Genomic DNA, 14,727 nt, shown 5'->3' with positions numbered 1-14,727 from the left:
TAGCTGTCTTCTGAATCACCCCCATGCACTGGGAGCAGTTCGTAAGGGCCCCGTGATGCACCCCATTTAACAGACATTATTTGGTATAGCCAAAAAACTGTTCGATGGGTTAAGAGACATTTGGAAGGGCTGCATGATGTGCCCCACTTAACATTGTTAGATATAGCCAATGGAATGTTGGTGGGCTTCATGGTGTTAAATCCATTATTAGCTACATCGGTGTGTTATAGCGAAGATCTGCTGTAAACTTAAGGATGCTGGCTCTCTAGTCAAGATAAATATGAGGGAAGAGTTACCTGGTTCATGATCAAGAACACAGAATCAGTGTAAACACTGCTGACCACACTGACATACATCACTGCAAAGGACTTTGAATCTCAGTGCCTGGCAGTGTGTTTAGGAAGCTGATATCTGGATTATTCCTGCACATAATGATATATTTACCATGCTTACTGAATATGGGTAGGGTTTATCTGTTTTAATGAAGTGCATATGGAACCCGCATAATGGAGAAGTTACTGTATTGTATTGCACAGTGGGTTTATCTGTTTTAATGAAGTGCACATGGAACCCGCATAATGGAGAAGTTACTGTATTGTATTGCACAGTGCAAACTGATAAAACCTAATAATCACAGGCATTAAAAAAAAAAAAAAAAAAAAAAAAGGTAGGATCACCTTCCCCTCCACAATTCTTGTTTAATGCGGCAGTCAGTCCTACAATCAGTTGCCCTTCCATACCCATAAAATGTGACTAGAGCTTGTTTATTATAACTTCCTGCCCATGGAAAAAGGCAAACACTAGCCAGCTTGAACATTGCATGTAACATACCCAACATTCCATCCCAGTTTCTCCTTTTACTGTTGATATTAAATCTTTCTTCTTCCTCACAATTTTTTCTTCCTTTTGTTCCAGTAGCCATATTTCTGACACATTTCTTTTCCTTCTCTCTATGCAGTTGGTATAGAACTTCCAGACTTCATAGCAGCTGGAAAGTCACTGGTTGATCTCAAGCAGAAGATGAAGAACTCTGGGAAGTAGGGATATCTGCATTCCATCATCTTCTACAAGGCATCGCTGCATAGTAGATTTCAGTTTCCACTGGGTTGGTTTGTGGTTAATAAAACAGATGTTTCAATTAAGTTGCTAAAAACATGGGATAATTAATTCAGATTCTTGTAACATCTCTGCAGTATTCAGAAAGAAATTTCATGTATATTCTGTGCCAAAACTATTAATGAATGAGTAGTTATCTCATTATAATAAAGCACAGCAAATTAGCTGTTTGCCTACGTGTCAAAAAGTGGGTTGGCGGAGTGTTAGTACCCCTCCCTGTAAAATAACTAACTAAAGACAAACGGCCACCCCTTACAGGATTATGGTGTCTGGCTATAGATGGATAGTGATTAATTGCTAAAGAAGCTTAGTTTATTTGTATTCTTTAAAAACTTTATTACTGTTGGTAAACAATAAACTGGATCCAATTGTTTTTTTTTTTCCCCAACATCTTGAATGTATTCTCAGAGGCGAAGAGGAAATTTTACCATTAACAAGTCTGCCACAAGTGAATACGCCACCATGAAGAAAATAATGAGATACGGTAATCTCCTGCCTTGTCTGAGCCAAGGAAACATAAATATTATATCCCAGTTTGTTTTAGTACTGCATGATTCCAGAGGGTAGCTGCTGTTCATTAACCACAACCTGTATGGCTGAGCAGACCCATAACTGCAGGCAAGCAATTGCCTCTTCACAGCTGTCTTATGCACTGAGCTGATGTTCCCCTGTATGACACCTCATGACAGCAAGGCACGAGGAAAGGCGTAATGAGTTGGTTCCTGGATGGACACCGCATTTGTGGCGCTCCACCCAATTAGCAGGGACACCATAGAGGGCACCATGCCACCCGTTATGTGAAGCCTTATCCTTTTAAAACATTCCATTCCAGTGGAGTACAACAGTGTTTGGAAGACTGTCTTATTCCACCCACTTTCCTTCATATACTGTACTGTACTGTAATGAATCTATTTTTCAGAAACCTGTGAATGTAACCGGTGTAAATATCGAAAATTCTGTTTTGCTTAGAATATGCATCCTTAGTTCACAATATATAACTGTACCTTTTATCATCAATAAGCAACACCTCTGAATACCTACTTGCTATAGGGATTATCATCAATAAGCTACACCTCTGAATACCTACTTGCTATAGGGATTATCATCAATAAGCTACACCTCTGTATACCTACTTGCTATAGGGATTATCATCAATAAGCTACACCTCTGAATACCTACTTGCTATAGGGATTATCATCAATAAGCTACACCTCTGTATACCTACTTGCTATAGGGATTATCATCAATAAGCTACACCTCTGTATACCTACTTGCTATAGGGATTATCATCAATAAGCTACACCTCTGAATACCTACTTGCTATAGGGATTATCATCAATAAGCTACACCTCTGTATACCTACTTGCTATAGGGATACACAAAACCAGAAAATACTGTACAGTATAAGTTTGTATTTCTAATTTCATAACAATGTCAGTGGAGATGAAATCCATAAAACTGATTACAAAGAAAGAAAGCCTAGGAAGAAAGTCAGTTTTCAAACACAAATTTGTTTTGAATGCAAGTGGATCAACCTTGCTATACCATCCCCCACATGAGCCTCCCTTACGCACTATATTTACATCAACAAATGGGTGGTTTCAAATTGACAGATCTTTCAAAATATGCTAAAGTGCACAGGCTTGATTCTTAAGAAAACTGGTGTTACACTCAAAGACAAACCTGGCAATAAACATTCTACAAGTCCGTTGATTAACAAAACTGAAGTACAGTACCTCATCAATCTATTTGTACAATATAACTCTAACAAAAAGGCAGCACTGGTAAATGGAAAACAAAACTATGATTTCTAATGACAAACTGACACTAACTGTACAATTATCTCTAGAAGGAAAAAAAAAAAAAAAATTATTACAATACTGAAAAATAAATAGTGATCAAGGTACTTTGAGCCATTATACAGTAGCAGTTATAAGCTAGAAAAATTTTGCTCAGAGCCAAAATCAGTGCTAAAAAAAATGGGGTACGGTATCCACTGTCCAGCTTACCATCAACAGCAGTCACGACACTATCTGTGCATGGACTTAGGCATGAAATGAGGTACCGGTATTAAAGTAATGCTAAACTATGTACAAAACATATAATCAGAGAAATAATTATGCCCAGAGGGAGTTCAGAGGTACCACATTAAAAGTGAGCACTGGAATTTACAGGACAAATTTTGCACTGATAAAAGATGTGTAAAACAAATACCTGTACTGAGTGTGTTGGTGTGGATCAACAACTAGCATTATTCACTGTCTTTTCAAGAAAGGCACAGGATTAATATCATTTCTCTCAGCAGAGTCTGCTGAGAGAACTAAGGAAAAATAAAATACACATTCACAAACACACATAAAAAAGGTCAATATTAGTAGGTGTCAGAGAAATCATTTGATAGAAGAAATTACAGAAATGCATAGGCTCAAGCAACCAGCATGGATCTTGGTGAAGATGTGATAAGGAATGTCTTCAGGGGAGAATGATGTGCAGCTTTGCTAATTTTCCTCCTCATCTTCATCCATCTTGGGTGGGGGAGTGGTGATGGGTCTGCGGAACAGCAGGATGTGGGGCTCTGTGGAATAAATATTGGATAGCAAACTAGTGCAAATACTTGTAGCAACAAGGAAACATACATTACAAAAGTTATAGGTGGCAAAAAACTTAGTTTTCTTGTTTCCAAGTTTATATGGAAATGTTCTATGCTTGCATGGGTCAACCTTTTTGCATCCATCATCCAATCCTATGTTGCTCCATGAGAAGCGTAGAAGCCCGGGGCTAGGCATGTTGGTCCTGACATTTAAGATGAGAGTGACCAGCCTCACTCATCCCTGGGTGGCGTTACTTGAGCAACAAACCTCAACCACCCCTTGGATATAACATACACAGGCTCAATCCAATTGTAGCCACTAAACCACCAGGCGCCATAATTTGGTTATATGGTTACCACCCAGCAGGTTTCAAGGTGTACAGGAAACTATTTGGCTTGTCACTCTCTGATAGTTCATAGGTAGAATGATGGAAAAAGACAGAAGAGGAAGCGTAAAGTCAGCTGTATGCAGAAGGAAGAGGAAAGAACGACAAAAGAGAGAATGTAAAGTCATCCATAGGCAGAAAGAAGAGGAAAGAATGAAGGAAATAAAGACAGAAGAGGAAGGAGGGAAGTGAGGAAAGGGCAGACACCCAAAGCAGCACTACATCGAGTGAATGCATGGTAAGCGCCCCCATCTTCTTCATCTGAATTTAAAACCGATTGGCCTCCTGCAGTATTCAAACAGAGTGTCCTACCTGAGATTCCTCCTCAGAACCCCATTCTTTGCTCTGCCCATGACTAAGCTGTCCCTTCAACATTAGATCCAAACATTGCTTCACCCAATTACACATCCCACCCATATGTCCAAACCACCACCTTACTCTCACTGCCCATGTGTCCTTTAAAATCGACATGAATTCCATCCCTCAGGGAAGCAATCCACATCCATTCACCTTTCTCACTTCACTGTGCTCAAATATGTGAAAGTCTTATCCTCTGCATACAGAGCCCACCGCAATGCCTATCTGAAATCCTTAGCAGTACTCTCAAGCACCATGATAAGCAGAAGGGAACTTGCAACACACCCTTAATATACAGTCATTTGTACTATTAACTCTTCATTCTACTCCAAGCAACCTGTGTGCTAATGAACTATCAGAGAGTTGTATCATCATACACACCAGCCAGTATTCCAGTCTCAATCTTCTAAATGCCCATTGTACAGCATCTCCAGGCACCTACCAAAAGCCTTCTCCAAATCTACAAATCTAGACAATAGCTCTTTCCTTTTTTTTTTCCTGAATTACTTTTGACTGTCAGACTATAAAACTAAAAACTGCATCTGCTGTACTCTTATCTGACATAAATCCACATTTCACCTCCTCCATATTTGTTCACTGTGTTACAGCCAAACCAGTCCATTGACAATATCAGCATTTTTTCAAATACTGAACCAAATCCTAGACTTGCTCCTGATTCGGCAAATTGGATATGAAAAATAATGATGATATATTTACTTCCATAATGTTATGCTGCCAAATGAATAACCAATCTTACTGTATACTACCCTCTAAAAGTGTGTGTGCAATGACAATTAACCAAAACATACTGCACTCTGACTGACAGCAATGATACTAAATATATCCATGTTTTACCATTTAATAAGATATCCAAGGACAAGGTTCATAATACAAACATACAGCTAATAATGTAGATATACAAAGTATAATACAGTAAATATCACTCATAGTCTGAATTGAAGGGAGCAGACTGTAGCACACAGGGCTGTGGAGATAAAGTTGGAGTCATGGAGTCGGAAGCAATTATGGTAATGCCGGAGTCGGAGTTGGAGTTGGTAAAAAAGTCCCGATTCCAACTCCGATCACTAGTAAAGACATTTTTAAACATAATGTAGATGTAATGTGGAGTTTTTGCCTTTAAAATGACAGCTCCTTCAGTTTTATTTCTTGCTGCTGCTCCAAATCCTTTTTTTTCTCTTATTTTCCACATTTTCTTTAGGAGTTGTTTGTTGTTCTCCTGTTCAATGTTTATGCTAAACATTAACACAGGTGCTGCCATCTATCAACAGAATGACAAGAACAGAATCAGCAGATTTAAGAAACTATCATTTTGTCATAATGTAGCTACACCCATTCAAGTCAAACCTTTAAGGACATGGGTTTTAAAAGTAGCCTGACAATTCATGTGGTTGTGCTGGAATGAAATCTTGTGTAAGTCTATCTGTCTATCTATCTACTGCCAGACGCCTCAAGCCTGTACAGGGTGGCCACAAACAAATCGCCTCCACGTCGCCCTGTCCCCCGCCATTTCACTGCCCTGCTCCCAACTCGCACCCCCCTCTCTCATATACCTCTCCACTCCATCCTTCCATCTCATCCTCGGCCTCCCCCTCCCTCTCCCCCCCCTCCACCTCACTCACATACACTCTCCTCATCAGTCTCTCACTCTCCATCCTCTCCACATGGTCAAACCACCTCAGTGTGTAAGTCATCATGGTAAATTTATTAAAGGGAAACTCTAAGGGGTCAAAGTCGGATGTTTTGGGTACCAAATCCACAGCCCAGGTAGCACCAATCAAGCAGGTCAGTACTTGCAAGGTGGATGGAAAGCTGATGACAAGGAGAGCTGGAGCTTCTGTTTCATCAGCCCTCAGGACTAGCTTCTGACCATCCCCCTTTGCTGAACCCTTTCAGTGTTTCAGTAACACAGCGTAGACCAGCATGCATTCAAGCTCCTCTGTCAACACTAAACTAAAGTACATGTACATTACACACTAAACTTCCTGTTCAAAATTTTTACAAAAATAGCATCGCAACACCATGTCTAAGAGTCCTCAATGGTGGGGACTATCAAAGTCCCCACAATCAACCCCTCTCTCGATGACAATCAAGCGAGATGCCTGGAGCTACTGTCTGACTCTCCTCTTCTTCATATCTTCAACATTCGTGGCCTTTCCTCTAACTTTCTCTTTGTTAAACACCACCTCTCCACCTCTAAACCTCAGCTTCTGTTCCTCACCGAGACTCAATTGTCTGAGGAAAATGATACCAAGCCCTTCTCTGTATCCTCCTACCTTCTTTATATTCAATTCAAAGCAAAGGATGGCTGTTGTGTTTATGTATGCAACAACATACCTTGCTCTTACGTTCCTGAACTTTAACCTTCTGATATCTCTACTCTGTGGCTTTGGCTATCCTGTCATTCTCTGACTAAATATATCTGTGTTGATTACTTATCCCCTAATTCCACTTATTATAAAAAAATTCTTCAAATATCTTACTTCTAAGATAGAACATATCCTATCGATTTCTCCCTTCTCTGAAATCTCCATTCTATGAGATTTCAATGTTCACCACCACCTATGGTTCTTCTCTCCTTTCACAGATCCACCTGGTCAACAAGCCTACATCTTTTCCATCCTTAATGACCTCAAGCAGCTTGTACAGCACCGTACATGAATCCCTGACCTCCTTCAAGAAAGTTCCTTACAACTACTCCTTCTGTTTGCACTGTTAATCTTTTCTCTCTTGGGCTCCACCAATCACAGCCTTATCACCTAAACCTGTCCTATTGCTCCAGTAAGGTCTGTAGGCCCTCCCAAGATGCAGCGGCTGTGGCACTTTGGAGCTGTTGATTGGGAGACTCTCTAGCAGTACTTCGTTGATTTTCCCTAGAATGATTATTGCTTCCATGGCCAAAAACCATCTGAGTGTGCCTTGCACATTACAGAGGTTATTCTCTCAAGCACAGAAGCATACATTCGTTTCTCTTATCCTCTGACTAATGCAAAAATAAATAAATAAATAAATAAAAGCCTTGGTTTAATTACACTTGTTCAATCGTTGTCCACAACAAGGAGGCGGCCTACAAAAGGTACTGAAGCCAATCCACCCCTGAATCTCATTTCTTTTATGTTTCTGCCTGGCATCATGCTAAAGTCTGTTCTTCGCTCTGCTAAAAATAATTTCATTCGTACTAACTGCTCTGAAAAGCATGCTCAAAACCTATCACTTTGAGCCGACAGACAAAGGGTCAGTTCAGCGTAATTCCTGCAAGAAGTGGACCCATTACACCTGCACAACATTTGCATCCAGAAAATATTAACCAAACACCTGGACCTGCTCCCTATGCTCCTTCCCCCCACCCACTAACCCCTCCACCAAACCCACTCCTACTTCCTCCACACCTCCTCAGCCTAACCCACTGATCCTTTCCACACCATCCAACCCCCCAACCCCTCCCATTCCACCCCAATCTAATTCACCCCAACCCTTACCTCCATCTCAACCTTCTCCTACCCCTTCTTCTCCACCTACACCTCCACCTCCCCACTTCCCCTATGCTGCAGCAGCCAACACACACTGTACACACAATATAAACATTCTTCAAATAAACACAGATGCCATAAACACCAAAAAACAAGAACCCACACAATTTATCAAACAACAAAACATACACACTGCCATCTTACAACAAACAAAACTACGCAGAACACAAAAAACACCTATATTTCATAATGTTACCACCATTAGACAAGACCAGTCTGACGGCAGTGGCAGTGGACTCATCACCCCAGTACACAAATTCTTCAACTTTTCAGATACTAGCGCAAACACTAAGTCACTTCTTCCCCCACATGACACCACAACAGAAATACAATCAATTAAAATATGCGCTGGTAACAAATAACACAAAAATCGCCAATACATACATTCCCCCCAACTGTCCCCCACAGTACCACACAATTCTATCCATCTATCTATCTACTGCCAGTCGCCTTAATCCCATAAGGGATGGAAACAAACAAATCGCCTCCACGTCGCCCTGTCCCCTGCCATTTCACTGCCCTGCTCCCAACTCGCATCCTCCTCTCTCATATACCTCTCCACTCCATCCCTCCATCTCATCCTCGGCCTCCCCCTCCCTCTCCCCCCTCCACCTCACTCACATACACTCTCCTCATCAGTCTCTCACCCTCCATCCTCTCCACATGGCCAAACCACCTCAGTGTGTTCCTCCTAGCACTTCCTATCACATCCACATCCAAACCATAACGCTCCTTTATATCCTCATTTGTCAGCCTGTCTCTCCATGTGACTCCACAGGCTCCTCTTAAATAACTCATTTCCATTGCTCTCACTCTTGACTTGTGTCCTTCCAACAACGTCCAACCTTCACTTCCATACATTAGACTTGCTATCACAATACTGTCAATTATAGTAACTTTTTCACTCCCATGCTCACTTCCACAAAAACACCACATCACTAACATACCCAACATTATCCTCGGTGGTGATTTCAATGCCTAGGCGTCAGCCTGGCATGTCTGGTACTACAATCCCAGACAGATAAGCTTTCATACTCAATAATCTCCATCAACATTCCCATATCCCACACCAGGCCCTCTTCTTCCAATCATCCCGACATCACCTTTTGCTCCCCAAACCTCACCCCCACATCCTGGAGAGTGGTCAAAACCCTTGGCTCTGACCATCTCCCATTTATCATCACTGCCAAAACCAGAACCACCCCAGCTGGCCACAGACACACATACACATATTTTAAGAGAGTCAACTGGGAGGCCTTCACAACTGAAACAGAACAACACTTTGAAACATTAACCCGTGGACTGCGAGCCACAGCTCAGGCTGGGAAGCGCCGCATTGCGAGCCACAGCTCAGGCTGTCCTAAACTTCCAGTGGCAGTGCATCACCGCTAACTACTCCACCCCTGTGCAAAGAGAGAGAGAGAAAAAAAAAATTTCTGTTTTCATCAGATGATGCCCTGGATGTTTATCTTCAGGTTTATAACAAACAAAAACTAAAGAGAAAATCATTTTTTTACTACTCCACCCCTATGCAAACTTACTCATGGCGCTACACAGACGGAGAGAGAGAGTGCAATTTTTTTTTTCACCAGATGATTCCCTGGATGTTTAACTTCAAGTTTATACTATTAAAAAAAAAAAATGCACACCATGCTGCGGGATAAAATAAAGGTAACTGCGCAATCCACGGGTTAAACAGTACATTCATCACAAACATCAACACCACTGTGCACACTTTCAATACAATTTTTCAAAATGCGGACAAAAGACACATCCCCAGAGGCAACAGAAAGAGAGACAACTGCAACTTCACACCAGAAATTCAAGGCCTTATCAGTCAACGGGACACATTACAACACTCCCCAACACCCCATACAAGAGACATTGTACAACAAATACAAGAACTAAACACTCAAATAAACAATAAAATATCAGAAGAGCAAACACTAAATTGGAATAATTACCTCCAAACACCTGATCACAAAACAAACACCAGCAAACTCTACAAAACACTAAACAGCATCACATTCTCCAACAGCAACACTACACAATCACACGCTGCTGTCACAATAACAGACACCATACCTTCAAAAAAACAACCAGCAAACACTCTCATCAATCACTTTTCACATCAGCCACCTAAACCCCCATCGCGACGACCGATATGTCATCCGATGCAAGAGACAGTTCCCCACAGACCCAGACTTCTTATTTTTCACTTACAACCAGATGAAGCACATCATTAGCAACCTTAAGCACTCATTTGCCTGTGGACCAGACAACATAAGCAACATACACCTTAAACATCTTTGACCACAAGGCATCCAAGCACTCACCAACATATCAAACTACAGCTACTCACACAACATACAGTGCACCCCCACACAATGCGAACTCATTCATTCATTCATTGCCAGACGCCATGTATCCCAGACAGGGTGGCCAATGGCTTAGAGTTAATTGTTTTACAGGAGCATTGTGCAAATCCCCTACAATGCGAAGTCAACCCAGAATATGCTTATTTTTATCAAATACGAAATCTGTGAATCAAACTTCATGTGAATCAGGTGTATGATTCCAAGGCAAAAATGGACTTCCTGCCATTACTATGAGCACATGAAGGCAGGTGGCTGGCAACCAGCCAAATTCAAAATGGCGGGCAGCTAGCCAGCTATCTGTATGCCATCTACCGAGTTTCCTGGGTAAACAAACATTTCTCCTCCATATTGCCGTGAGAGCACATGTTGTACCTCACATCCTGTGGTCCGTTTTAGCATCATAGCAGTACCCATCTATTCATCACTGTCTCAGCTGTTCATCATGGTTTCAGCTGTCAACTTTGAAGGCTTTATGGTACCTCCAGGAGACGTCAGCAGTGACAGTGACAGTGGAACGTCCCATCCTCCAGGGCAAGAGTAGACGCCCCGAGCCTCAAATATCCCCCCCCCCCTCCCTTCTTAACAAGTGAAGTCACTTAAATAAAGGTACATAGTGTTCTATTTGTTGTTTTATTTGTGGGTCCAACTAGAAGTACAGTACACCCTTGTTCTCCACGGAATTTGCGTCCGTGAATTTAAGTTTCCGCAGATCAAACTTATTTTAATACTGTACTATACACTGTAACTTGATTTGAAATTGGCCCACAACGCACACTTCTTTTGTCGCTACAGTCAGCACACCCACACCCACGAGCACTCAAGCCACTCTGCCAGTCTTATTGTAAACACCAGTCAGTTCGCTACTTACGTCATCGTTGCCCTTCTCATGTTTACAACTCTACTGTACTTTCATCGTGTAAGTGAAAAATGGCTCCCAAGAAACAAGTACAGGATAAAAGCAATCCTTCTAAGCTAAAGAGAGAGCATGAGGTGTTATCACTGGCAAAGAAAATTGAGATTTTAGATATGCTGAAGAGTGGATACTGTAGCTGCAGTGACATTCGCCGATGCAGATTCACCAGTGATCTTTAAGTTCTTCAAACTGTACTGCTTCACATAACTAGCAAGCCATCCCTTGCTTGCCTTAAATTCCTTCTTTTCACCCTCAACTCCTTCACTGTAGTGCTGATAGAGGTTTAGCGCTTTTTCCCGCAAAATTCTTCCATCAATTGAGACATGTTTCTGTGTCATGTTGGCTGAAGTCGGGCGCAAGGTCGGTAAAAATGAATCTAGCATTCGAACAATAAAGCAAAAAGAAACAAAAATTTGTAGAAGTGTTACTGTTGATCCAACAACAGCAAAAATGCTCTCTATGGTGAGGGATAAAGCGTGCAAAGACGGAGAAAGTGCTAAGTGTGTAGCTAGAGGACATGACACAGAAACATGTCTCAATTGATGGAAGAATTTTGCGGGAAAAAGCGCTAAACCTCTATCAGCACTACAGTGAAGGAAGGAGTTGAGGGTGAAAAGAAGGAATTTAAGGCAAGCAAGGGATGGCTTGCTAGTTATGTGAAGCAGTACAGTTTGAAGAACTTAAAGATCACTGGTGAATCTGCATCGGCGAATGTCACTGCAGCTACAGTATCCCCAGATGAATTAAAGACACTCATAGAAGACAAAGGATACCTCCCTGAACAAGTTTTCAACTGTGATGAGACCTATTTATTTTGGAAGAAGATGCCCAATCATACTTATATTCATAAGAGTACTAAGCAAGCACGAAGATTCAAGGCATATAAAGATCGTTTGACTCTGGTGTTGTATTGTAATGCAGCAGGCTATGTGATGAAGCCAGGACTGGTCTACTGTGCTAACAATCCCCATGCCCTTAAGAACAAAAACAAAAATTGCTTGCCAGTGTTCTGGCAACACAATCCAAAGGCTTGGGTATGAGCCATTTTATTCTTGGAATGGTTTTATAAGTGCTTCATTCCTGAAGCAAAGAAATACCTGGAGGAGAAAAGATTGCCATTCAAGGTCACGCTCATAACAGATAATACTCCTGGGCATCCCCAGTCAGTCTGCTTCACCGATGAGAATGTGGAAGTTATGTTTCTTCCTCCCAACACCACAGTGTTACTGCAGCCACTTGATCATGGAATAATAAAGTGCATTGAGGCCACCTATACCCGCCTCACCTTCAGGAGACTATGTGCTGCACTGGATACTGATCTTGACTGCAACATCACAGATTTGTGGAAGAAGTTCAAATTGCAGATGCAATTATGCTTATTGCAGAGGCTGTAGACAATGTAAAGCCCAAGACAGTCAGTGCATGTTGGAAACTATTGTGGGGCAAGGTAGTGAACAATTTTAAGGGCTTCCCCACTATTGATAAAGAAATCAAGAATATCTCAAATGCTGCAAGGGATGTTGGTGGGGAAGGCTTCTCTAATATGAGAGAGCAGGAAGTAGAGGAACACACAGAAGAGCAGGGAACATCTCTTAGCAACAAGGAACTCACTGATATGCTGAAATCATCATCATCTGATGATGATGATGATGATAATGATGAAGACTCAGAAGAGGCAGAACCAGAATCTTGGACACTAGAAAAATTTGCAGCAATTTTTCAGCAGGCTCAGGTGTTAGAGATGATCCTGGAATGCATTCCTTCAATGGAACGAAGCATTCGCATCACAAGGGGAATAACAACCTGCCTACAACCTCTACAGCATTTGTTTGATGATGCCAAGAAAAAGAAGAAACAGCTTCCTATAACAAAGTTTTTTGTTAGAACATCAATGAAGCAACAACCATCAACACTTGAAGATCCTCAACCCTTGACCTCCAAAGCAGACATTACTGCGCCTCCTGCAAAGTGTCAAAGTCTGTGTCTGGATTCAGATTCTTCCGATGTACATGAACCTTCTGGCGTCCTGTCAGAAGGATCAGACTAGACTCACAGCTTACCTACAGTGCCGCCACATATCTTGTCGCCTCACCACACTGGCACTGCAGGAACTGCACTACAATCATCATCGTTGTCATACAGCAGTCATTGTCATCAATACAGCAATTGTCATCACTGTACGATGGTTTTGAAGAGAACACACAGTCTTTTGGTGAGTGTTAATATGTATTTGTAATATTTTCAAGTATGTTTTTATTTTTTCAGGGATGTGCTTAGCTTATGTGGAAATAATATGCCATTTTGTGATGATGGATTGAGTATCCGCGGATTTGCCTTCCACGGGGGTCTCTGGAACCTAACCTCTGCAGATAACAAGGGTCTACTGTACTGTTAGACAAAGTATCAGCAGGGTAGTGTGGGCTGGAAGGGGACCCGAAGACCAAGCCCTGGGTGGGCTATCCACCATATACCATATTCCCATAGGTTCTTTGGTTCACAGTTAGAATGCAAGGGCTTCTGCCGCCCATAAACTCGCATTGTGTGAGGGTTCACTGTAATACCCAACATCTGGAAACATGGTACTATCATCACTATCCCCAAACCCAACAAAGACCCCACATTACCTTCCTCACACCACCCCATCACACTCCTCTGCACCCCCTCCAAAGTCACTGAATGACTGGTATTAAACTAGTTACACCTCACACCCCCTAGCCTCATCACAACATGGTTTTAGGCCACTACACTCCACAAACACTCTTCTTACAGTCCTTACACAGAGAGTTTTTGATGGCATGAATTCAGCTAGGCCACCACACAGAACACTCCTAGTCACACTAGACATTAACAAAGCTTTTGATGCCATCCTCCGCCACAACCTCGCAAACAAAATATTCAACGCAAACCTGCACAATAACACAAAAAGGTAGCTGGTAAACTATTTAGCAGGCAGATGTGCACACATAACATTTGCTGGTCAGTCATCGAACATCAGAAACTTCACAAATATCGTCCTCCAAGGATCTGTTTTGTCCCCTACTCTCTTTAACCTATACATGCACGACATACCCACACCCCACACATACGTATAGCTTCCTATGCAGGTGACATAAGACTTACATGTACACACTAAAATGCAAGCACAGCAGCACACATCCTCCAACCTTACCTCAACACACTACACGAATGGTTCACCATAAACTGGTTCAAAATAGCTCCGGCCAAATCTACAGTGACCCTTCTCACAAACTGGACAGCAGAACACAGTCACATTCCACACCTCACCATAAACAACACTCCCCTACCAACCACCCACCCACCCACACACACACACACACACACACAGTATATATATAGACAGTAACACTGGAAATGAAAGCTATCTAAATATGTTTGCAGATGGTGCAAAAATACAAAGGAGAATTACTAACACAGACTC

The 14,727-nt window shown here is 41.8% G+C and overlaps 1 protein-coding gene across 1 annotated transcript in view; it reads right to left on the bottom strand.

Moving 5' to 3' along the window:
* Positions 1-3,165: 3,165 nt before the first annotated feature.
* LOC145410368 (cyclin-dependent kinases regulatory subunit 1-like) overlaps positions 3,166-14,727 on the bottom strand; it is a 146,456-nt gene continuing 134,894 nt past the window's right edge. Inside the window, exon 3 of the mRNA XM_080280519.1 lies at positions 3,166-3,691. Within this exon, the coding sequence (XP_080136645.1) occupies positions 3,615-3,691 (77 nt within the window). The 3' untranslated portion in view covers positions 3,166-3,614. The remainder of the gene's footprint in view (positions 3,692-14,727) is intronic.

This window comes from Coenobita brevimanus, chromosome 85 (genome assembly GCF_032717465.1).
Source record: "Coenobita brevimanus isolate Jiangsu-jjx chromosome 85, ASM3271746v2, whole genome shotgun sequence".
NCBI classification, from domain to species: Eukaryota; Metazoa; Arthropoda; class Malacostraca; order Decapoda; family Coenobitidae; genus Coenobita; species Coenobita brevimanus.
Note: the sequence above shows the minus strand (reverse complement) of the source record. Positions and strands in the feature narration are given on the sequence as shown.